We start from the raw sequence: 26,251 nt of genomic DNA, 5'->3' as shown, positions 1-26,251 counted from the left end.
CCTCAGCAAGACACATTTGGCTGGACGGTGCCCCAACTCTTGTATATTCAGATAAGTTTTTATGGAGAATGTTCCTTCAAAAAACTTTTCTTTTTTCCTGCTGAGTTTTTTTTTTTTTTTAACTGAATAGATCAGAAGCAACTGCTGAGATAAATTTATAGCTTTACCGTTTCAAAATCTAAATGTAAAATTGACCTGAATGCCAGGGGATTCAAAGGTAAGACATGGCTGTGTTTTTGTGTCTTGGTTTGGTAAGAATCTCAGCTCACTCTATTATGGTAGATAGGCTGTCATACCAAGGCAGATTTGAGTGACCTCAGTTTCCATTTGGTCTCGGTGTTACATTTCCTTCGGCATGGAGTATATTTGCAGGTTATTAGAAGTTGTATGTTGTTGTTTGTGTAGGTAACTGGGAGAAACTGTGCTGCATCAGAGAGAAGGGTTTCTCAGCCTTTGGTTTTGTCTTTGTTTATAGTGGCTTTGATCAGAGCCTGATCAGAACTCCAGAATTACCTGAGAAAAAGCTGCTGAGGATAAAGTTTAAGGAAGTGCTTTTGCTGAAAGCAACTCCCTTCATTCATCAGGGGAATTTGATTTCATCCTGTGAATAACTTGGCTTAGAAATTTTGTTTCTTTGGGGACCGGCTTGTAGAGTTCTGCATGAGAACTGTGTCATGGTGGAAAATGGGCTATTTGCTTTATTCTATGTGGGCCGGCTCTGATGGTAAGATAGCATACCCTAGAACGTGGAGGTATCTTTACCAGGGTTTGTGGGGGGAAATGAGTCAAGAGGAGCATTAAGGCACATTGGTAAAAAATTATGTATGTAACATCAGAGAATCTTTCATAGCTGTTCTTTTAAAAAATTAACTTTGGGCCAGATTATTTTCAGAACAGACATCTGAATCATCAGTCCTTGAAAACTGTTTTTGATCCCTTTGTTTTCTGCATTGTGCTCTCTGGAGGGTGCTGTCCGTTGCGTTTGCGGGGGGCATAGTAAGAGCTAAGCCCCTGTGCATACCCAGTTTCCAAGAATAGCCCATCTTTTGTATGAGATTACATGTTTCAAGACCAGATTGTTGAGACACTTAGTCTTTCCAAAGACGCAGATGACCCATTTCAGAGATTGCCTGTACCCGGAGCCCTGGGGTAGGTGGGTTGTGGTGGCCGTGAGGAAACCCCTCACTGACCAGGTGCAGCGCCTGTCGCCAGTGCGGCCCGAGGCCTGTGGAGCACTGTAGGGTGGGAGCACCACTGAGCTGTTCTGGGCTAATGTGTGCTCTCTGCTTCCTTTGTAAATCTGGCTTTCTGCGCCTTCCCCATCATACTATTTTAATTTGCATTGGCCTGAACGGTAGAAATATAATGCTGAATTCAAATGGTGTTTTCTTTCATGTATTGATAAGATGATCAGTTCCTTAGACTGTGTTGATTTGTTGGGTGAGGAGTCGAGGTAACAGTGTTACCAACAATAAATCACACTGGTGGAATAAAAGATTATTTTCACGTGAGAGGCTCACAGGTGAAAATACAGTCTGTCGTTGTCTGAGCCCTGCTGCCCTCTTCTACTTTCCGTGCTTGGAGACCTCTTTGCCAAACGGTATGTCCATTTTGGTCACCATCATTCATGCCTTTCACGTCTGTAGAACACCTGGGCCGTCTCTCCAAGCCCGGCCAGTCTTTTCTCTACCAGTTCAGATTTTACTTCTGCTCTGACACCATTCCCAGTCTAACCCAGATCTGAATGATTTCTTCTTTTTCTGGAGCCGCAGAAGTGCTCTATGCCATTTATTGTCTGTGGTCTAGTTATTTAAGTTTAAAATATTGTGTCTCTAATAAATTATTAGATTCCCACCAGCAAGTGCAGTGCCCTCTTTCTACTTTGTTCCATCACATTTCTTAGATGCAAGTATGTATTTGATTTGGTTGGTAGACAGTTAGGTTCTCAATTCTAAGAACTAGAGACTAGAGTAATAAAAAAAAATGGTGACGGTCTCTGAATATTATGAAGGAAGGAGAGAATTCAGCGCTCTGTAATGGGCCGTCAAGTGGCCTACCTTTCTCTTGCATTCAGCCTTAAAGACTGTGTTGTGCTTATTGAGTTTGATGAAGTCATTTCAAAAGACACTTCTGCAGTAAAGAAAAGGGCATTACTTCAGGTGTTGACAGAAATCACACAGAGGAAGTGAAGATTCACTCTGGTGGTCTGCATTTTGTTGTCAGGTTCATAGGATGATAATTCCTATTTATAGTTAAATACTCTGATACATTATTTGTGCACTTCACTAGCTTTAAGGTTCTGTAAATTTATCTGGATTTCACAGATGAATATTCATTCACTCTTTTAGTTTCTTTTTGTAAAGAAAAACCCAACTAAAACATTAAGAAATTTTACTTTAACATTTAATAATATGAAAATAGAAACACTGGGTTTTTAAAGACTACTTTGTTTCAATTCAGTGGCTCAGTGAACCAGAGAGTAGTGTTTTCTTGTTACTGGAGCTTTTATAGCACATCCTTTCTGGCCTGATTGGAAAGTAAATTCCTCTGAAAAATTCTCCTTGAGGAATTTCTCTTACAGGGAAAATGCTTCCTGGTTAGATCCCCTCTTTTTGTTCTCCGTCTCCCCTCTGTCCATGTATCTCCTTAATACAGACATTTTAACCAGCTGCTGATGGTAATTCATAGCTTTGAAAATCCATTCAGAAATTTAATGTGGTGAGAAGTATGCGGTATTGAGGACATTTAGAAAATGCTCTGCTTTCTGTTAGATTACAGTGTGTATTTCCAATCCTTTCTCCTGTTGGAACTAAGAAGACTTATGGTAACAAGCCACTTTGCTAGTGGCTCACTATGAAATTATTTCCTTATATTATCGTATAACGTATAATTATTATACAGTGTTGTATTATTAGTTTTGGTGGTGTTCAATATATGGTTGTTTGAAACGAAATGCCTTTATTCTTTTCATAAGTAGAGAGAGTAGTTTGGGTTGTGAATAGTGGTGGTAGATCTGTGTTTTACAGGGCATTCCAGATTAGAGCAAGAAGCATTTCTTCTTGGGTGGGGGGTAGGGAGTGTGAGGTCGGGGATGGGAGGGTGAAGCGCACGCCGACGGAGCTGTTGACAGTGTGAACTGGAGCAGTCACGGTAATGCTGGATCACTGGCATTTCTGTGTCCTGTGAAATATGTGGTATCTTGGGAATGTTACCACTTCTTGCCCTGGGTGTTTTGTAGAGATGTTAAAAACGAGAACACCTCCTCTTACCTTCCAGTTGAGGTGCTCTTTGGGGAGCTAGTGTCTTGGTTAAACAAATCGCATAAACAGCGCCGGAAGCTTGGTGATGGGCTCTAAGAGTTCTTAGGAGTTGGCATTCTGTTTTAGTTCAGCATATATTCGTGACAGAGAATTGGAAATACTTTGGAGTGTTTTCCTTTCTGAAGTAGTTGACCTATGTGAAGCTAAATGTCAGGTTCTGTGTTTTTATCTTTCCAATACAAGTAGCTCAGTAAAGCTTAAAGATAAAAGGAGTTACTATTTAAAGGAATATTTTTTTCTTCCTCTGCCATTAACTCTTCAGTTTTGAAAGGATTAGTATTGGCAAATTATTACAAGGGGTGTTCAGATTGTGCTGTTTGAGTAGCTTAGTTGCCCACAAAGAACACTGGTTCCCAGATTTAAACTCTGAAGACATTGTGAAGTCTTGAGCATACCCTGTCTTCTACTTTCTCTTTCTTTGTGGCCTTCAGATCATTAAATTTAGTGACTCAGCTAATTCTTTTTACCCACCTCTTAGAAAAGTTGAACGTGTTTGTGACCAGGCACTTAAGGTTATTTCCTTTAAACCAAGTGTTGAGACGTTTTTAGATTTATAACAGTCTTTGTTTACCGTGTAATTCAGTCCAATTGAGGAACTAGTAAAACTGTATTATTCAGACATCAAAGACAGACGTGTAAGAAGAGTATACTTGGACCAGGGAAACTATTAGGTTTCTAACAAGTGGAAAGTTACCAGATGTCCAAAAATTAACCACTCCTGTGCCAGCTAATTCTCACTTCTTACAGCTTTTTTAGTTTAGCCAGCAGTATTCTGGGTTTAAAATAGCAGTTGCTACATTCTTGAGAGTTGAGAGTGTTTTCTTTAGCATCATTCAGATAACTGAGACTTTGACTTGAATGGGCTAAATAGAAATCCTGCCATTAAAAAATGGTTAAGTGACAGGGCGTTGAATGGACTATAGTTTTTAATTTAGTTCAGGACTGAGCCACTGTCTTTATTTCTTGAGGTTTACAAGCAGGTTGTGGTTTGTTTTCCTGTGATTATTCAGCCCACTTTCCAGAGCGTAAGTGGGATGACTGGCCAGCTGCATGTAGCATTTGCTTGAAGTAGGACCCGTGTCGCCAAGTTGAATTTCAAGACTGGTCAAGTGGGTGACCTTGAGTCCTGCCAGACCCTGAGATGAGGGATTATAGAGAAAGGCTCTGGTAGGGGAGCACCCTTGACTTCTTTAAACTTCCGTCAGCATTCCTACCTGAGGCTCTATTGAACCTGAGTCTCCTCATTATGTGTGCTACTGAGTGATGTGCAAAAAGCAGTTTGATTTTGTACAAATCTTTCCTTTTCAGGTATTTCAGAGATGTATGTAAACATGCGTTAGATATTCATAAGCATCTTATAATTTTACTTATGTAAACAATCACCTAGGGAAGTGGAGGGTGGGGAGCCTGGGTTTTTCTCTTTCCCAAAGATACTATGCTTGTTCCTGCTGAAGTCTGGAGCTTAGCTCTTATAGGAGCAGGCCATTAGGTTATCTGGAGGCTGTTGCTTGCAGGCTCTGAGATTTCCCTTTTGAAAATGGTCAGTTTTTACATGCCATCTAGCAACATTTTGTCTCCAATAGAGGGCTTGACTTTCTGGTTTATCAAAGGAAGACATAGATGTTTGGGAAAGGTCTTTGACCTTTCAAAGTTATCATCACAGGGGTGCTGTCCCATTTGTTACCCGCTTGTATCAGTCAGAGTAACATGGGGTGGTCTGACTTCCTGTGGCATTTCTTGTGAGACAGGTTCACAGAAGTATATTAAGGTTCTAGAAATGCTGGGTTCCTACCAACCATAAATGAGATTCAAAAGAAAATTGCTCTGTTTATTTTAAGATATTCTCTTTGGGAATGTCTCAGGAGCCTGTTTCTTTGGCTACAGGTTCGGCAGTTACAAGGTCATATTTACCTGTGTAAGTAGACTGCGGTGCAGTGTAAACTGTAGCAGCCAGAAGACCATTTATGTAGAGGCGGCCAGAGATTACGCGGTTTCCTTATTTGAGCTGGAAGGTTGCTGAAGACTTCGTAAGACATTATCATAACTTTTCATGACTTCAACTCTTCAGACTTCAGGTCCTTTAAGGTGGCACTTCTCAGCCAAGCTCTGTGGCTCCCTGTAGCCTTTGGGGAGGAATCGGAGCTCTTTGAAAGTGGCTTCATCTGGTCCCTGCTCTTACCTGCTAATGCATCTCACCTGTCTCCCCCCACATGCTCTGTTTCAGTTGATCCTCCCATGGCCTGCGCCCTTTCCTGGGGAGAGAGGAGTCTTTGCACATCTCATCCCCTCTACATCTCATCTGAGGTGGAACTTCCTACAGCAAGACTTTCCTAAATCTAAAAGGCTGAGTTTGGGGACTCTTTAATATGCTCTAAGAGTCATTTATTAATTCATTCCTTCAGTAAATATTTGTGTCAAACGTGGCATCATAGCCTGAAGACACAGAAGTGAGCAGGTGGGGTGACGGGCTCCGTCCTCACAGAGTTTATGTTCTTGTCAGGGAGACAAGCCCCATATTCACACTACCCCCCCCCATTTGTTTTTTTAAAAAGCTTTTTACTTGGAAGTAATTACAAACTTTAAAAAATGAAAACAATACAAAGGAATATCCTGTGCATTTTACCCAGGTTCACCTATTGTTAATATTTTACTTCATTTGCATTATTCTTTCTCAATATATAGATGTAATTTTTTTTTGAACCAGTCATGTCCATTATGGTCTTTTCTCTCTTAATACTTAAGTGTGCATTTCCTAAGAAAAGGGCTCTTCTCTCACGTGATAGTTATAAACTTCATAAATTGACACTGATAAAATACTTTTAATCATATCCAGTCATAGTATAGTGTCACCAATTGATCTAATGATGTGCCATGTAGCCTTCCTCCTGCAGCCCCTCCACCCCCACCCCATATAGAATTCAGTCTAGGATCTGATAATCGCACCTACTTATAATGTCTCTGTAGCCTCCTGTTGTCTGGAATATTTCTTTACAAAGCCATTCTTTGTCTAGTATGACACTGAATTTTTTTTTTTTTTTTTTTAAACAGGACTCCCCCCTGACCCCACCACCATCACCTTAATGGAATCTTGCTCATTTTGTGTTTGGCGTTTCCTGTGGTTAGGCTGAGGTGTAAGGCATTCCAGGCCACCACACTGCGCGGGGATGTTGTGTTCTCCAGGGCGTCGCATCTGGAGGCCCCTGGTGTCCTTCTGGCCTCTTTGATGGTGGTCGTTTTTCATTACTCAGAGTGTTGTCCAGTATCTCCAGTGTATAATTAGCATTTGTTTTTCATCTTCCCTTTGCGTCTATTAAATAGTCTGTCAGGAGAAACCTCACTTCTGTACAAAATCCTGCTCCTAATCAAAATTCCCCCCCTAGATTAGCGTTAAGTGATAATTGTCTGATGCAGTAGTATGAACCCAGGTTCCTGTTTTTTGCAGTGGATTGTAATTCATTTTTGTACTTAATCATTTTGGTGTCCAGAGTGTCCCATATTTGACCAGTCGGTACCCCTTGAAACCAGTTCCTGCGTCCTCATGAGGTGCCCTGTCATCCTTTCAAGGCATCCTTCCCTTCTGTTACAACACGTTGTTCCAGGCTCATGCTGTGCCACTCCTGCCCTAGCCCCAGAGTCAGCTGTCCCTCCGCGGAGCATGCAGGCCCTTGTTTTACTCCTCAGCACGCTGCTTCCTGAGGCGTCTTCCTCCAGTAGATGATACTGTACCTCTCGAAGGCACACAGATGTCAGTCTTTACTTGCTCTTATGGCTTTACCTAGCTTAAGGCCTGGTATACTTGATGTTTACTGTAATTATTTGTTTGTTGAAGAACGAAATTGGATTTTGCTCGTTTGGTGATTAAAATTGGGTTCAAAATTATGACACTGATTGGTTTTCTTTTTTTCTCTCCCCCCATCTAGGAGGAAATGTTGGCTATTCGGCGATGAGAGGTGGCAAAAACTGACCTCGTACTGGTATACAAACACTATGAGATCTGACACTTTTGCTTCGTGGGCAGCCAGCCCCCACTGATAATGTGGGGAAGCCTTTGGGTCCACGGGAAAACACTAATCTGATCTTGGAAGTGGCAGATTGTGGCAGGATGTGTCGACGATGATGATGGCAAGAAAGCAAGATGTCCGCATTCCCACCTACAACATCAGCGTGGTGGGATTGTCTGGGACGGAGAAGGAGAAGGGCCAGTGCGGCATTGGGAAGTCCTGTTTGTGCAACCGCTTCGTGCGCCCGAGCGCAGATGAGTTTCATTTGGACCATACCTCTGTCCTTAGCACCAGTGACTTTGGTGGGCGAGTGGTCAATAATGACCACTTTCTCTACTGGGGAGAAGTCGGCCGTTCCCTGGAGGATTGTGTGGAATGTAAAATGCACGTTGTGGAGCAGACTGAATTCATTGATGATCAGACTTTTCAGCCTCATCGGAGCACGACCCTGCAGCCGTATATCAAGAGAGCCGCTGCAACCAAGCTTGCATCAGCTGAAAAACTCATGTACTTTTGCACTGACCAGCTGGGGCTGGAGCAGGACTTTGAGCAGAAGCAAATGCCAGATGGAAAGCTGCTGATTGATGGTTTTCTTCTTGGTATTGATGTTAGCAGGGGCATGAATAGGAACTTTGATGACCAGCTCAAGTTCGTCTCTAATCTCTACAATCAGCTCGCAAAAACAAAAAAGCCCATAGTGGTTGTCCTGACAAAGTGTGATGAGGGTGTTGAGCGGTACATTAGAGATGCGCATACTTTTGCCTTAAGCAAAAAGAACCTCCAGGTTGTGGAAACCTCAGCAAGATCCAATGTAAATGTGGACTTAGCTTTCAGCACCTTAGTGCAACTCATTGACAAGAGTCGGGGAAAGACAAAAATCATTCCGTACTTTGAAGCTCTCAAGCAGCAGAGCCAACAGATAGCTACAGCAAAAGACAAATATGAGTGGCTGGTGAGTCGCATCGTGAAAAACCACAACGAGAACTGGTTGAGCGTCAGCCGAAAGATGCAGGCCTCTCCTGAGTACCAGGACTATGTCTACCTGGAAGGGACTCAGAAAGCCAAGAAGCTGTTTCTCCAGCACATCCATCGCCTCAAGCATGAGCACATTGAGCGCAGGAGGAAGCTGTACCTGGCAGCCCTGCCCTTAGCTTTTGAAGCTCTTATCCCCAACCTAGATGAAATAGACCACCTAAGCTGCATAAAAGCCAAAAAGCTGCTGGAGACCAAGCCAGAATTCTTGAAGTGGTTTGTTGTGCTTGAGGAGACGCCGTGGGATGCCACCAGCCACATTGACAACATGGAGAATGAGCGGATTCCCTTTGACTTAATGGACACCGTCCCCGCAGAGCAGCTGTACGAGGCCCACTTAGAGAAGCTACGGAACGAGAGGAAACGAGCTGAGATGAGAAGGGCGTTTAAAGAAAACCTGGAGACCTCTCCTTTCATCACTCCTGGCAAGCCTTGGGAAGAGGCCCGCAGTTTTATTATGAACGAAGATTTCTACCAGTGGCTAGAGGAATCTGTATACATGGATATTTATGGCAAACACCAAAAGCAGATTATAGACAAAGCGAAGGAAGAGTTTCAGGAGCTGCTGCTGGAATATTCAGAGTTGTTTTATGAGCTGGAGCTGGATGCTAAGCCCAGCAAGGAGAAGATGGGTGTCATCCAGGATGTGCTTGGGGAGGAACAGCGGTTTAAAGCGTTGCAGAAGCTCCAAGCGGAGCGGGATGCCCTCATTCTGAAGCACATTCATTTCGTGTACCACCCAACCAAGGAGACGTGTCCTAGCTGCCCCTCCTGCGTGGACGCTAAGATTGAGCACTTGGTTAGTTCTCGGTTTATCCGACCGTCTGACCGGAATCAGAAGAATTCACTCTCTGACCCCAACATTGATAGAATCAACTTGGTGATCTTGGGCAAGGACGGCCTTGCCCGAGAGCTGGCCAATGAGATTCGAGCTCTTTGTACAAATGATGACAAGTATGTAATAGACGGGAAAATGTATGAGCTCTCCCTGAGGCCAATAGAAGGGAACGTCAGGCTTCCTGTGAACTCTTTCCAAACACCAACGTTTCAGCCCCATGGTTGTCTCTGCCTTTACAATTCAAAGGAGTCTCTGTCGTATGTGGTAGAAAGTATAGAGAAGAGCAGAGAGTCCACGCTTGGCCGGCGAGATAATCATTTAGCCCATCTCCCCCTGACTTTAATTTTGGTTAACAAAAGAGGAGACACCAGTGGAGAGACCCTGCACAGCTTAATACAGCAGGGTCAGCAGATTGCTAGCAAACTTCAGTGTGTCTTTCTTGACCCTGCTTCCGCCGGCATCGGTTACGGGCGCAACATCAACGAGAAGCAGATCAGTCAGGTTTTGAAAGGTCTCCTGGACTCCAAGCGCAACTTAAACCTGGTCAGTTCTACCGCTAGCATCAAAGACCTGGCTGACGTCGACCTGCGGATCGTCATGTGTCTGATGTGTGGGGATCCTTTTAGTGCAGACGACATACTCTTTCCTGTCCTTCAGTCCCAAACCTGTAAATCTTCCCACTGTGGAAGCAACAACTCTGTTTTACTTGAACTCCCAATCGGACTACACAAGAAGCGCATCGAACTGTCTATTCTTTCATACCATTCCTCATTTAGCGTCCGAAAAAGCCGATTGGTCCATGGGTACATTGTTTTTTACTCAGCCAAACGTAAGGCCTCCTTGGCTATGTTACGTGCCTTTCTCTGTGAAGTGCAGGATATTATCCCTGTTCAGCTGGTTGCACTCACTGACGGCGCTATAGATGTCCTGGATAATGACTTAAGTCGGGAGCAGCTGACCGAAGGGGAGGAGATCGCTCAAGAAATTGATGGGAGGTTCACGAGTATCCCCTGTAGCCAACCCCAGCATAAACTGGAGATCTTCCACCCCTTTTTTAAAGATGTGGTGGACAAAAAGAACATCATTGAGGCTACGCATATGTACGACAATGCTGCCGAGGCCTGCAGCACCACCGAAGAGGTGTTTAACTCCCCCCGGGCAGGCTCCCCACTCTGCAACTCCAACCTGCAGGACTCAGAGGAGGACATCGAGACCCCATCGTACAGCATGTTTCGAGAAGACACACCATTGCCCTCTCTGTCCAAAGACCATTCCAAGCTCTCTATGGAACTGGAGGGAAATGATGGGCTGTCCTTCATCATGAGCAACTTTGAGAGTAAACTGAACAACAAGGTGCCTCCGCCAGTCAGACCAAAGCCTCCTGTGCATTTTGAGATCACCAAGGGGGACCTGTCTTACCTGGACCAGGGCCACAGAGATGCACAGAGGAAGTCCGTCTCGTCGAGCACCTGGCTACCTCCAGACGGGTTCGATCCTTCTGATTATGCTGAACCCATGGACGCTGTGGTCAAGCCAAGGAATGAAGAAGAAAACATATACTCGGTGCCCCACGACAGCACACAGGGCAAGATCATCACCATTCGGAACATCAACAAAGCCCAGTCCAACGGCAGCGGGAACGGTTCCGACAGCGAAATGGACACCAGCTCCTTGGAGCGGGGCCGCAAGGTATCCATGGTGAGCAAGCCAGTGCTGTACAGGACGAGATGCAGCCGGCTGGGGAGGTTTGCTAGTTACCGAACCAGCTTCAGCGTGGGGAGCGATGACGAGCTTGGGCCCATCCGAAAGAAAGAGGAGGATCAGGCATCCCAGGGTTATAAAGGAGACAACGCTGTCATTCCATATGAGACCGATGAAGACCCGAGGAGGAGGAATATTCTTCGCAGTCTAAGAAGAAACACTAAGGTAAGACACGACTTTAGAGCTCTTGGAGTGACTTGTACAGCATCTTGGGGAGAGTTCATTGATGATGACAGAGATTTTCAAGGACAGCTTACCCTGGCTAAAAACCGCTGTGTGTGTGTTTCCTCCTTGACTTGCCTTAAAAAGTAAGCAGTGTTGAAATGATACAAATGAACTTACAAAACAGAAAGAGACAGACTTAGGGAAGGAACTTACGGTTGGAGGATAGAAGGGATATTTAGGGAGTTTGGGATCTACACCTGCACACGGCTGTATTTAACACGGATCACCAATAAGGACTCCGGTGCAGCTCATGGAACTCCGCTCAAGGTCGTGTGGCAGCCTGGATGGAAGGGGAGTTTGGGGGAGAATGGATGCATGTGTATGTGCCTGAGTTTCTTCCTTGTTCACCTGAAACTGTCACAACGTTGCTAATTGGCTATACCCTAATACAAAATAAAAAGTTGGAAAAAAGTAAACAGCGTCTCAGAAAGCTACTACTGGTAGCTCTCAAGTGGTAAGGACTTTTGGAGGGATAACCTGAGAAGTCTTTGTCCAAAACAGTAGTTAGGTAATTACTGAAATGAGCAGATCACGTAGAACTTGTCAGTATCCGGACAAGCAGCGAGCTGGTGACGACATGCTTGGCCTTTCTTCACTGAAACACCAGAATCCAGCATCATGGTCCTTAGTCTTTGACTGAGAAAGGAACGTTTCATCCATACATCTCTTAAATACTCCTTTTTCCCCTTGATGATCTGTAAAGGTTGCTGCGTTTTAGGTAGGGAAAAATTGGATGATTATTTTACTTGAACACGTAAATCATTGAAGGGTCTTCAGTTACATAAATGAAAAATAATCTTGCCTCTGCAGGTTATAAACCTGTCCCATGTTTGTAAAATGGAAGTGCCCTCCAGCTCTTTTAAGTGAGTTGCTACTGCTTGCAGATTTGATTCAGGGACCACAGGTGGGGTGGGAAGGGGGAAAGGCCGACTGTGTGTAGGAATGCCAGGCCTGCTGCCAGACGCAGGGGACACAGCCCAGCGCAGCGGCAGGCGGAGTGCCGTGTAAAGGGCAGTGCGCTCTGTCCTTGTGGACTTAGACCTTGAGATCTAAAAGACGTTTCCCAACTTTATTTCCCCTAGTTAGAGTAGGGGAAACACCCTTTATTTCTCAGAGGAGGTGTCAGTGAGACACCACGACAGAACGCTTAGACACAGGCCGTCCCCCAGCATTGTGTATGCAGGGGGCCCCAGGGTCCAGGCTGCCAGCTGGTACCTCCTGTCAGATCTGCGGCGACATTAGATTAGAAACAAAGTGCACCCTGACTGTACTGAGCGTGAATCATCTGGAAACCACCCCACCTCCTTCCCAGTATCGCTCCCTGGTGCCAAAAAGGTTGGGGACCGCTGGTGTACAGGATGGTTTCTCTTCATTGAAAGTTTTTGCTCCTTTCCCTGCTGTGAAATGGCAGAGAACAAAGTCATGTATCTCAAAGTGTTTCAGGGAACTTTGGAAGAAAGGTTGTCCCAAGCTTTCATCATTGCAAGATATACCAAACCAGAGGGCTCTTGAGTCCAGGCTGTTTTGAGAGCTGACAATTCTGATGTAGAATGCTATCTGGAGGCCAGTTCTATGGCTCATATTGGCTGAGAGGGCCCTTGGAGATGGAGGACCTTGTGCCGTGGCCCTCACAGGGAAAGCCTGTTCACACCCTGCCTGTCCCCGGACGGCATACAGCCTGCCCCTCTGCCGCCATGGCCAGAGCGTCCAGAGCTCTGACCTATGGCGTGTCAGAAGGGGCAGGGCAGTATCACTGTGTATTCTGTTCCCCTCCCATTCTGAGCTCAAGGTTGATAAACAGCGTGGACAGTCTTCTGTTTGCTCTCCCCATGTTTGGTTTTACTTTTGTCAACCTTCATCTGCCATCAGTATTTTGTTCTCTAAAAGCTAGTGGTGGGCAGGCCAGTGGAAAGCAGTTCTTATGTCAGAAGCCAGAAAGTAGCCTGACTAGCCTGCCAGTGTTTCCCCGGAGCTCTCCTGTTTGATGATCCTGGAATCCAAACATTTTGAACACTGTGACTTTCCTCTCCTCCTCCAAGTGAAGACTGTTGCAGGCACAGCTTATCGAAATGCTGACAGTCTTCTAATTGTGGGGGTGTTTGCACACCTGGGAATTAGGGAGGTGGCATAATACCACACTGTGAATTAGAACTGTTTTTCTGACTTCTAGCTACATTTATAATACTGTTGAAAATAATGCTTGTAAAACGCATCCCCAAACAAGCTGTGCTCTAAAGAGTAGGCTCTGCAGAGAACCGCTGGCTACAGGGACCTCTGAGATAGCCGCCTCCATGCTGGTCACGTGCATCTCCTCACCTAGAATTGCCTCATATGGGTCAGCGTGCAAGGAGTGACCGGCTTCCCGTCCCTCCTGGTTATCTGGGCCCCACCTCTTCAAGTCAAACAGAAACGATTACCTCTGGCCCCAGAGCAATAGCGTGCCAGAAGTCATTTAGGAGTATCCTTTGGAAAGAGTGAGTAAAAGGTGAAAATGTCTTTTCCTGCCTTGGAAAATGGTGCCTTAAAAGGAGCCTCGCTGCTTTGTCATCCTAATGCAGAGAGAAGCGGAGTCTTGATTCTGTTCCTGATGGACACAAACCTTCTATTAAAATCTGTTGTTGTTAAGGAATCAGACTGACACTTGTTCTACTGGAAAAGCAAGATCCCATGGGGCAGAGAGTGCCAAATCCCCCTACACAGGGGCATCTGGTCTCTGACTTTTATTGGCATGACAGAGCAGTACAGTATTTATTTGAAGTGAGGGGAGAGCCAGGTGGTAGTGGGAAACAACACGCTTAGTCCCTCCCACTCGCCAGACACCACTGGGGAAATGGCACAGGTCGCTCTCACCCACGCCGCAGCACCCAGGGGAGGCAGCGAGACGCGCACAGCTTCTGAAAATAGGTGGTCTGCCTCGAAGGGCAAGGGCGCAGGCATCCTGTGCTGGGGCTGGTTAAGGTCATGCAGTGTGCGGTGGTGGGGAGCCGGGCTCTGGGAGCCGGGGGCCTCCATCAGATGCCAGTTCCTCCAGTTCCTCCTCGTCCTTGCTGGGGCTTTGGGGACGAGATTCACCTCCCATGTCCCTTCAGCAAGAGGAGCCAACGCAGTAGCACTTCTCTCATAGGGTGCGAGAAATGGAATGAGACTGTGCATGAAAACACAGTGAACTGCGGGCTGGATGAGCATTCATCGTTATTTAACTTGACCTTGAAGAATGAGTAGAATTGAAGAAGTGCTGTGAGGAAAGGAAAGACTTAACGGTGAAAATGCGCATGTTGAATTCAAGGACAGGAGAACGCTGGTCTGGTCTAGCTGAGAGCTTTAGGGACCCAACACTGTCCCTCCCTTTTCTCTAAGTTTTAACCCTATATGTCACTTAGCTGCTTTCTCAGCCCTTACCTTATCAACAAGCCTAACAACAGCCAAAAAAGCTATGCTCCGAGTAGCTGTGTCATGTGGAGAAAGAAAAATTGCTCAGTGCCCTTGGCTGATATTCTGGATTAGCTCTTTACTGTAAAACTGGAGTTGGAGTTCAGGGAATGGCTTTCGTTTCTAATAATGAAGTGCAGACTCTGAAGCTCACTCTCATTCCGGGTCCTTTTCCCAGCTGAACCATTTAGCAACCCACCCTCATAGTGGGAGCCTTCCGCACTCAGCTGAATGAAATTGAAAATCTACGATTGCACTTCAGTGGGGTCCATGAATAGATGCTTTGTCCGTAGAGAGTTGTCGTTGCACATGGTCTCTGTCTCCCAGCACCGTGCGTTTGCAAAGATGAGATCAGGAGCAGCAGGGTCTTATTTTAAAGCCAAAGAACAGGCTGGAGCGCCTTGGTCCACAAAATGTACTGTTTGGGCAGGCTCACATTGCTGAATTCAGTGTGCTTGACCACGGATTTAAAGAGAAGACGCTATTGGCTGTTTACCCTTCTATCTGGTGTGCTCTTATTTTGTGTTTTAAAAAAATAGACAAAACAGAATCATAAAGAAAATCTTTGAGTCACTCTAGCTACCACATGACAAGACAACCTATTGAAAAGCAAACCAATTCAATCACGCATTGTTTGGTCTATAAGGCACCAAGTAACCAGTTTGACAGTTTGTGTCCCCCCCGGTGAATTGGCTTATTTCATCGGATTCAGTGAATTGGCTGGTTGTTGTGGCTTTGTGTGGACACAGCTCTCATTTTGTGAGGCCTAGAACGGAGTTAAAGTTTCTAGTGTGAATAAAAACCAGCTGGGGAGTTGGACTGCTCCCTCACCGGGAGGGATGCTGCATTTTGACAGGCTGAATGGTGTGAAACATGAGCTCTTTGTAACCTACCCGGGAAGGACTCCCAGTGTGCGCTCCAGAAGAGGCTGGCCCTATCTGAGCTCTCTAAGGCCAGATGAATACCTTGATCTTAAAAATGGTGTTGGGATGCCGACTGGACCTTGGATTTTCTGATTCCTGAAAGAATTTTTTCTTTGAAAAGAAATGCTCTTGCTCCAAGGGCCTCCCACATGCCGCTAGTGGTAAAAAAAACCCCGCCTGCCAATGCATGAGATATAAGCGATGCAGATTTGATTCCTGGGTCAGGAAGATCCCCTGGAGAAGGGCATAGCAACCCACTCCAGTATTCTTGCCTAGAGAATTCCATGGACAGAGGGGCCTGATGGGCTGTAGTCCACAGGGTTGCAAAGAGTTGGACACGACTGAAGCGACTTAGCACTCTTGCACGCTTGCTCCAAAGCACATGTCCATTCACTCTTTCAGGAAAGAAACGTTCAGCTCCATGCACGGGCGTTCCCTGAGCACTTGTATGCCTGGCCTTGTGCTGAGTGTCACACAGGTGGTAGTTGTGCTTGTGTTCATCTAGTTTACCATAACAGAGAAAGACAGATTTTTATCCATGTGTTTACATACATTTTGAATGTGGCCAGAGTGACGGTACAGGGTGCTAAGGGATTGTATAGCAAGGAGTTTTACCCTCAACTAGGGTAAGCTATCCAGGAAAGCTCCCTGAGGAAACGATACATAAAGCTGAGACTTTTTTTTGGTAATCATTTATTTTTGGCTGTACTGGGTCTTGCTTGGCGCATGCAGGGCTTTTTCTAGTTGCAGCAGGAGGGGGCTCCTCTTCATTGTGGTGTGTGGGCTTCTCGTGGTGGTGGCTTCTCTTGTTGCAGACCACGGGCTCCAGGTGCGTGGGCTCAGTAGCTGTGTTGCACAGGCTTGGTGGCTCCCAGGCATGTGGAATCTTCGTGGACCGGGGATCAAACCTATGTCCCCTGCACTGGCTGACAGATTCTTAACCACTGGACCACCAGGGGAGTCCTAAAACTGAGATTTAAGGGGTAAAGCAGGCAAAAGTCAGTGAACATGGAGGCTTCTTGGGGTAAAGTTTTGAGAAAAAGGTGTGGGACTTGGAGCTGAGAAAATGTGGCATGTGCAGAGAGTGAGGGAGAAGCAGGCAGAAAATCAGAGACTGTGGATCCCTGTGATAGGCTCTGCAGACACTTCCCTATACTTGCTGGACACTGCCTGTATGCCAGGCCCAGTGCCAGGCATTCTCACACCATTTTTTTTGTTTGTTTAATTTTATTTTATTTTTTAACTTTACAATATTGTATTGGTTTTGCCATATATCAAAATGAATCTGCCACAGGTATACATGTGTTCCCCATCCTGAACCCTCCTCCCCCATACCATCCCTCTGGGTCGTCCCAGTGCACCAGCCCCAAGCATCCAGTATCATGCATCGAACCTGGACTGGCGACTCGTTTCATATATGATATTATACATGTTTCAATGCCATTCTCCCAAATCATCCCACCCTCTCCCTCTCCCACAGAGTCCAAAAGACTGTTCTATACATCAGTGTCTCTTTTGCTGTCTCGTATACACAGTTATTGTTACCATCTTTCTAAATTCCATATATATGCGTTAGTATACTGTATTGGTGTTTTTCTTTCTGGCTTACTTCACTCTGTATAATAGGCTCCAGTTTCATCCACCTCATTAGAACTGATTCAAATGTATTCTTTTTAATGGCTGAGTAATACTCCATTGTGTATATGTACCACAGCTTTCTTATCCATTCATCTGCTGATGGATATCTAGGTTGCTTCCATGTCCTGGCTATTATAAACAGTGCTGTGATGAATATTGGGGTACATCTTCATCATCTGTTTCTCTTGCCAGTCTTAAGGGAGTGATTTTTTAAAATCCAGGTGTTAGAGATGAGGACACTGAGGCTCATTTGGTGCCCCCAGGTTAGTATGGTTACTAAGTGGAGGAGTTGAGATTTGGGAACCCCAGTCTTCTGACTTCTGTTTTCTGTGGGTTTTTAGAGTCCAGCCTCCGAGAAAGATGGTAATATTCAGTAGCCAGGCACACATTTGGAGCACTCAGTCAGCCCAGTCAACTTGTTCATTTCAGACAAAGGACTCTGGTTATTATCTAGAAACATCTATTTCCCCACACTGCCCCCTAAGAACAGCGTGATGGTTTGTTTCTAGCTTCAGTGTCTGCTTGAATAGAGGACAAAAAAGGCATGGAGACGCTGAAATAGCAACTGGAACTTTGAGAAATTGTTTTGAACTGGTGTCACTGGGTTCTCAGTTTATTTTAAGCCCAAAGAACTGCTGTAGTTTGTTTTTGGTGACAAAAATAGGCTATCTTTAACTATCTGCTTTAGCTTAGCACACCTGTTCTTTAAAAAAAAAATGACAATAGGCAACCTCAATCTATTTTTCAAAGAACAGAAGATTGCTCTGACTTTCACTGAGCCAACTTGTTCTCCTCTACTGCCTGGTGATACTGATACATCATTGTAGAAATTCATGTTATTTCAGCTCGAGTCAGGGAATCACCTCTACTTCCATAGAGAAAGGCCTTCTAAATACTTTTTATCCAGTATTTGAGAGGAGGCTAGCAGGTAAAAACTGAGCCCCACAACTCTGAGAAGTCTAGATTCAGTGAGTGGTGAAGTGGGCAGGAATGTTTATGAACATTTCCGGAAACTAGTGGGCCCTCCTCTCTGCTTAGCCTCCTGTTGCATTGGCTGTTCAGCAGGGATTGACCCAGATTCATGCCCATGTGGCGCAAAAAGCTATGGTCTATAAGTTTGTCTGGGGCCTTTGAGGGGATGGCGTGCCTTTCTTTCCTTCCCCTTCTTGCAAGAGGGAGGGCTGGGGCTGCTGGGAGACTTCATGCTGCTCTGTGGTTCATCCCTAAGTGAAGGTGCTCCAAGTTTGAAGGAGATAAGGCTAAGCATTTGGGCTTTCATAATAGGGTTTGCCAGTAAGAACAATTCCATCCTTGGGTTTTCTGTTAAACTTGGGCTTAGATTTTTTTCAGAGCCAGAAGCGGGAGCAGCAGAGCCAAAAATACATTTGGGGCATGAACGAATAACTTAATTGAAAAAATCCTTTGGAAGCTGTGTTGGAAATATGCAAGAATCATCACCAGTCAGAAAGCTGTAATGTTGGATGTGGAATGCAAGAGAACACTTGGGAAAACCTGGAGTAACGTAATTTACAGCATCTCTAGGTTTTCCTAAGATTTCGCCCACTTCACAGTCAGTTCAGGGTGGGCCATTGTACAGCTTGGCAAACCATATGGGTGATCCTCTCGGGCTTTGCTTATTGTATCACTTTCACTCTCAAGGGGGAGAATTGCTCCATTCAGAGGACACTGTCCCTGTTCCAGACTATGTTCTGTATATGACATTCCTCCTCAAAAATAAAAAACACAGGCTGGATTCTGTTTTTTATTTACTTTCGTAGGTAGGTTACCAAGCATTTAGAAGGCTGTGTTAGGTGTTACAACTCCAGTGACCATATTTTCTGACCTTAAAATCTGGATAAGTAATTTGACATGGATAAGGATATTTATTGGAGAAGAAAATGGCAGCCCACTCCAGTATTCTTGCCTGGAGAATCCCAGGGGTGGGGGAGCCTGTTGGGCTGCCGTCTCTGGGGTCGCACAGAGTCGGACACGATTGAAACGACTTAGCAGCAGCAGCAGCAAGGGTATTTATGGAGACCAGGAGAGAATATTTGAAGTTGACAGTTTCGGATCACTATATAGCTGTTCCTGCACCTCTGCTTGCTCTGGATACATATCTTCTCTGATACCAATTAGATTATAAATTCATCGAGGGTGAGAGAAGGACTTTGGTCTTAGTGTTAGCTCTGCTGCTAGTGACGTTGGGTATAATTCATTTAGAAGGAAAGACGGGCTTCCCTGGTGGTGCAGTGGATAAGAATCTGCCTGCCAGTGCAGGAGACATGGGCTTGATCCCTCGTCTGGGAAGATTCCACGTGCCGCGGAGGAATTAAACCATGCACTGCAGCTGCTGAGCCTGAGCTCTAGAGCCCGTGCTCTGCAGCACAAGAGGCCGCTACAGTGAGAGGAGCTCGTGCACCGCAACGAAGGGCAACCCCTGCGCCCGCAGCCAGAGAGCCCCAGTGCAGCAGTGAAGGCCCAGCACAGCTGAAGAGAAATTAAATAAGTTTCTTTGAGAAAAGGAGAATCACGTGGATTCCTGTGTACTAGGAACTTAGCCTGTTAGGAAGCCAGCCCTGTGTGCATATGGATGCCTGTTCCTTGTCCAGTGCCCATAGGGTGACACAGGGAATTGATTCCCTCATGTGTTTCTTGAAAGGGAGTCTGTGATGCAGTACTGTCAGTATGAACAAGACTCTCTGAACCTCAGTTCCTCACATCCTAGGAAGAGCAGCACGATGTCAGAAGAAGAAAAATACTCTGCCCACGGAGAGGGTCCTCATCTCAACTAAACTGAAAAGCTATGAAGAAACACTGGCCTTGCACTTCATTGGACACGGTTTTTATTCAAGTGTCAGCTGCGCACGTGGCTCTAGAACCCAGCATCTTACAGACAGATAGAGGGCTCCTCTCTTGGCTTTTCCTTGCTGTGTGGCGGGCATTCTAATCTTCTTGCCCTGTGAACTTGGAGGAGCTGTGGGCTGGGCTTAGTGTCCCATAAGCAGGAGTTTCCCCTTTATGCACTTGTTTCGGAAAGGCCAGAAGCCGGGGGCAGATTCCAACCACTGTTTCTCCCCAGTGCGACACTGGCAGAAACTGTTGGTTTATTTCTTTCTTTGCTACTTGGTTAGTATCAGGCCTAAGAATCAGGCATTAAGGAAACTTAAGGAAAAAAGTTTTTTCCTTAAAAAAAAAAAAACTTCACAGGTTTTTTTAAGGAAACTGTGAAATGAAGAACAATGGACTGTGTTATTTATTCAAAAAGTGCTTGTCCATAGGACAAAGTGAAGAGGTTTTGAGCTGACCCAGTCCCTTGTTTATGTCTGTGGCGTTTCATCATGGAGCTAGGTCACAAAGGAGACAGGACAGGAGGCTTTGACGTTCGCAGGTCACTGGCCTCTGAACCCTGGCTGTCTCAGTGCTGCTGCTCTCTGAGCCTCTGATTTCACATCTGTAGAAAGGGGCTAATAACCCTTACCTTGAAGGGTGGTTGTGAGCTTTCACATAAGTGCAGAGCACCTAATACAGAGTGTCTAACACACGGCCACTCCTGATAAATTCCTCTTATTTTTCCATTTTGCACCCAGTCAGACTCTAAACTTAGACACGCAGATGTGTAGCTTATTCTCAGGGCTTGGTTTCCTCTAGCTGGCTGCTTTTTTCAGTCCAGCCCACTAATGAACAAGCCCAGAGGAAGATAGCTGTTGGGATGGCGTTATTTTCTTCTCTCCAAGGACCTGCTGCTGAGAGCACTCTGCCGACGCCCTAATGAGTGACACATGTCTGACCTGGGACTGAGACATCTGGCAGGCCACTCAGAAGAATGGCATTTCCATCTCGACATGTGCCCAGTAACCCTTCAGATGCCTGCGGTGTTGCCTGCCATAGCAACGGTCCTGCCCGACTCTTGGCCTGGACCGCAGTCTTGATTTCCTTCCTCAGAAGGTTTGGAATTAGTTGCGTAAGAATCCCTGCCTGGTTTTGTGACACTCTAGAGAGCCTTCAGTTATTTCAAGGGACTATTTTGGCGTTCTGTAAAGTTTGTAAAGTTTGGAGTTTGTTTAAGTCTTAGAATGAGAGTGAACATCCGGGTCACTCAACAAGGGGAGCTGACACTGTGGCCAGAGCTCAAGCTCCATTTGTAAGCTGAGCACTGAGCTTGATTAGATCTCATTAGACTCTGAGGTGAGAGGGTATGAGCAGCGCTCTAGCCTTCCATCTGACGGCAGGGTCTCCTCGACAGTGAGTGTTGCCCGTTGGTTGCAGCCTCTGCTTTGAACATTGACAGAGCAGTCCTGTCCTTTTTAAACAGCTGGGGCGGGGGGGTTGTTTGTTTTTTAAATTCCTCTGGCCAAAATTGCCTCTTTGTCTTTGTCTAATCTCTCCCAACATGACTGTACAAAGATAATCTGCTCTCTTTCCATGAAATAGTCCTGGTAACTGTTTGAATAGCTGTCATCATGCCCCATTCTTTCTTTGAGCAGCTTAAACATCCCTGGTATATTTTATGTGAGACTTTATTACCTTTAGAAGTTCAGATTGTCAGTGTACCCTCAGTCATTTATTTAATCATCTGTTTGTTCTCCATATCCCAAGAACTTTCCGGGGAAGGTAATGAACCATAGTGGTTAAGAGGGCAGGTTTTGTAGTCAGAACTGACTGGGGCAAATAACTGAATTGTTCTGGGATTCAGCTTCTTCATCTGTGAAATGGAGTTTTAAACACCCATACCCACAGATCTATTGTGAATCTGGAATGAAATATACATATAAAGAATTTAAGCCAGAATTTGGTACTTAGAAGTGTTCAGGTGATGGAAGTTAAATTTTCTAGCTAACTTAAACTGTTAGAACACACTTCATCAGCTCGAGCATTGAGAGGGTGGAGGAAGTGTGACATTAACATTTACTGTCTGTTTACTAGAACTGTGGTCAGAGGCGTTACAGTGATTAGAAATAGCTTCCTGGCAGCTCTCTTAGAGTTTTTTTTTTTTCCATTCCATAACAACAGTTTATTTGGAAGCCTCAAGGTTTTACTGAAGAACAATGGTATTGTTACGGTAGTTTTGACTGGCAGGTTCTGCCTGATTGGGGTTGGCCGAAAGAACGCCACTTAAATCCAGGTGGTCTTCCTTGTGTGTCAGATTCTGCAGCTTATAGTTTAAATGCTGCGGCCTTAAGAGAGAGCCTCAGTTGACTCCTTGTTGTCCGGTTGCTGCTGTGTGTAATGATGGAAAACGCTCAGTCCTTCTCTTTGAGTAACAGCTCACGCTCTTGGGCGACTGTGTCCTCTGGGCACCGAGCCACTTCCAGTGCATCATATCACGTCACCCTCAGGACCACCTTGTGAGGAGGGTACTGTCCCCCGGGTGCTAAGCAACTTGACCACATAGAACCTGTCACTTGGGATTCAAACCCAAATTCTGTTAGATTTGGAAGCTTAAATCCTTTATGTTATGTTGTACTTCATGTAAGTAGAAGATGCTGGAGAGAGGCTAGGTTGGTTAAATTATTTCACGTGAAGATAAATTGTAAGTCACTTTCTTTTCCATACTTCTTTGATAAAAAGTGTGAAGTCAGGGCCTGTTTGCCTCAGGCAGTCTCTACGGGGAGATAGCAGCAGCCACTTAATAACAGGCCAAAATTTCAGGTAGCTTTAGAAAACTGAGCATTGGTCTAGAGCATTTTTTTTTCCCTCATGTGATCTTCAAAATAAAAGGTTTGAATAATTTTGGAGCAAAATATCTCAGTAATGTTTGTGAGCACAGACTTTGCAGACAGAGCCTCCTGAGTTTGAACCCTCGCACTGTCGGTTCCGCGCTGTGTCTGTGAGACATTTTCCTTGGTGAGATGGAGTGCCGTAAGGTTGAAGAGCAACGGTATCCGGAACTTCCTTGGTACATAGTAAGCTCTCCAGTAGCTGTCGCTGCTTCTGCTACTCTTCCTACATGAGGGAGGTGACTTCTAGGAAGGAACGAAGAGTTACCTTATTTGTCATGTCTCATTAGTTGGTTTTACCCTCTCCCAGTGCAGAAGCCATTGGGAGGTAACCCCAGACGGATGCATCAGAGCGGGTTCTTCCTGGGAACTTGCAGTAGAATGTGTGCGCTCTTGTCTGGAAGAAGGAAATTACTAGTTTTCAATTCCACTTTTTAATCTTTTAAAAAGATTTTAGCCATCTTTTGAGTGTATAGTATCTATTATCTGTGTGGAATGTTTGGAATATTTCCTGTTTACTCCATTGCACGCCTGATAAAGGATGTTGGCCAGTCCTTTCATTGTTATTAAATAAACACGGCCTGCTTCTTATAAACACCTTTGTTCTGATAATGCAGTTTCGTACTCAAGGTGTGACTACCTGGCAGCTTGCCAGCGTCTTGTGTGATACTTGGAGGAATGAGATGAGTAGGTGAGTCTCTTTATCCCGCTTGAAGTCTTTCTTCTAACCGTTTCCGTACCACTGTGAGTTCCCCTCTGGAACTTACTGATGTTTGGGTTGTGTGTTGAGGCTCACTTTGTTTTTGTGTGGTTTTTCCCTCTTCCCTGGACAGAAACCAAAGCCCAAACCCCGGCCATCGATCACAAAGGCAACCTGGGAGAGTACCTATTTTGGGGTGCCCTTGACAACCGTGGTGACTCCGGAGAAGCCGATTCCTGTGTTTATCGAGCGATGTATCGAGTACATTGAAGCCACAGGTAAGTGTCGCCTCAGAGAAGCTACAGTTTTCACTGTCTGCAGGCTGCTTTCTAGAGGGTAAGCCATCTGGAGATTCTGGAATCATGTCTCGTTTCCGTGAGACGCTTTCTGAGAAGGTGCTGAGTAATCCCGACAGCTGTCGGACTTATGGCTCCTGCGTCTTGGTGTAGCTGTGAGGCCTTTGGGTGCGTGGGAGGAGAGTGGCCGTGGCGTCAGGACCGCCGTTGAAGCTGATTAGAATACCCTCTCGGTGCCCCCAGCCCCCTGTCATGGCGTGCGGCCTGTCTGTCCCTCTAGGTCTCTCAGCAGGGAAAGGGGCTCATTTATCAGTGACCTTGACGCTGTTCTGGACACAAATAGTAACACATTTTGGTTGAACAAAAGGAATGTGTAGTTGGCCATCAGTCAGGTGCCTGAAATTCATATATTGATAGAGTTTTTTTCCTGCAGTAAAAAAATGAATCCTTATATACCATCTTATCAAGCAGCTGCATTTCCAATTCCTTTGACACCTTGGTGTTATCACAAATGCTGACTGTCTTAAGATTTTCTGTGTTGCTCTTGAAGTGATAAAATTTTACCTGTGTTAAAAACATTTATTTTGTTCATTTAGAGCTCCTCTAACATAACGTGTCTCCTTGGTGTTTCTCCCTTCCTCCCCCCACACGCTTTTTTTTTCTTTTCTTTTTGGCCATGTCGCATGACTTATGAGATCTTAGTTCCCTGACCAGGGATTGAACTCGGTCCCCAGCAGTGAAAGCACAGAGCCCTAACCATTGGACCTCCAGGGAGCTCCCATCCTTGGCATTTCTTTTGTAACCCCTGGAGCTTCCTTGTTTCCCTTGATTTTCTCCTGGATACTGTGAAAGCTGATGAGCTTTTGAGGAGAAGTATAGTGGGTACATGGTTATGTGGATTCTTGAGCTTTAGGAGTTGAGCTCAAGAATATTATAGGCTTATACTAATTTGAAACCAAGGTAGGGATTATAATCTCCCTATGTGTTCTTTCTAATTTCGATATTACCTGTAATGATATTAAGTATTGTGTGGTATGGACAGCCTACTGATAATTTCAGTAGCATATTAAGCTGAACGATGGTGTTAATATTTACTCAGGTTGTGCCAAATCAGGGGAATTGGATTTCAAATTAAGTGCTCTGTAGACTTTGAGTTGTTACCAGGGTTTCCTTAGTCACCCCAGGATTGACCTTGCATAATTATGACAGATCTGCAGTTTCGTCCTTCTGTACCCAGAGCCTTTTGTCAGGGTCTCTCTTCTTGACCTTGGTTTTACATCAGCTTCTTCCTGCACCTCTGCCTTGGGCAGGAGGAAGTGTGCAGGAAGCAGGTTTGGGTAATTCAAGCCTTTCCTTGTTGACCCAACACTTGAGAGAGATAGTTTGTATCATTTAGAGGGGTTGTTCCCTGACTTTATTTTGAAGTAATTTCAGATCTATAAGAAAGTTACCAAAATTTAAGCTGTAAGAAGTTTAAAAGTTACAATTCCAGGTTCCTTAAATGTTAACATTTTACCACACTGCCTGTATCATAGGTCCCTGCCCTGCATGACTGTGTATCTTTTTCCTAAAATGGTTGAAAGCTACAGACATGATACACCTTTACACTAAACACTTCAGTGGGTGTTTCCTAAAAGCATTCTCTTTATGTACTGCAGTTATCAAAATTATGACATTAATACCCAGTACTAACCTATCTAACCTATAAATGTTTCATTTCATTAGTTGCCACATTAACATCCTTTAATAGCAAAAGATAAAACCTTTTTTGGTCCAAAAGCTAATCTCAGATCACATAGTACATTTAATTATGGAGTCTCTTTAGTCTCCTTTAATCTAGAACAGTTCAGTTGATCTGTTTTTCATGGTCTTACTGCTACTACTAAGTCACTTCAGTCGTGTCCGACTGTGTGCGACCCCATAGACGGCAGCCCACCAACCTCCCCCGTCCCTGGGATTCTCCAGGCAAGAACACTGGAGTGGGTTGCCATTTCCTTCTCCAATGCGTGAAAGTGAAAAGTGAAACTGAAGTCGCTCAGTCCTGTCCGACCCTCAGCGACCCCATGGACTGCAGCCCACCAGGCTTCTCCATCCATGGGATTTTCCAGGCAAGAGTACTGGAGTGGGGTGCCATTGCCTTCTCTGTTTCATGGTGTTGATGATTTTTTTTTTTTGATGATTTTAAAAAACACAGATTGGTCATTTGGAGGAGCTTCCTCAACTTGGATTTTTTTTTTTTGGATGTTTCCTTATGATTAGGTTCATGCTTACCCTTTTGGAAGAAACATCAGGGAAGCGAGGCTGTGTCCTTCTTGGGGCCTCGTACCAAGTGGCCTGTGCTGTCAGTGTGTCCCGTCACTGGAGATCTTCT

At 45.1% G+C, this 26,251-nt stretch overlaps 1 protein-coding gene across 1 annotated transcript in view; it reads left to right on the top strand.

Annotated features, from left to right (window-relative positions):
* Nucleotides 1-26,251, top strand: part of ARHGAP35 (Rho GTPase activating protein 35) — a 115,111-nt gene that overhangs the window by 32,236 nt on the left and 56,624 nt on the right. Inside the window, exons 2-3 of the mRNA XM_070387459.1 lie at nt 7,241-11,117; nt 23,718-23,862. Coding sequence (XP_070243560.1) covers nt 7,434-11,117; nt 23,718-23,862 — 3,829 coding nt within the window. The 5' untranslated portion in view covers nt 7,241-7,433. The remainder of the gene's footprint in view (nt 1-7,240; nt 11,118-23,717; nt 23,863-26,251) is intronic.

Source organism: Bos mutus, chromosome 18 (genome assembly GCF_027580195.1).
Source record: "Bos mutus isolate GX-2022 chromosome 18, NWIPB_WYAK_1.1, whole genome shotgun sequence".
In the NCBI taxonomy this organism is placed as follows: Eukaryota; Metazoa; Chordata; class Mammalia; order Artiodactyla; family Bovidae; genus Bos; species Bos mutus.
The sequence above is the reverse complement of the archived record's forward strand: the minus strand, read 5'-3'. Positions and strand labels throughout refer to the sequence as shown.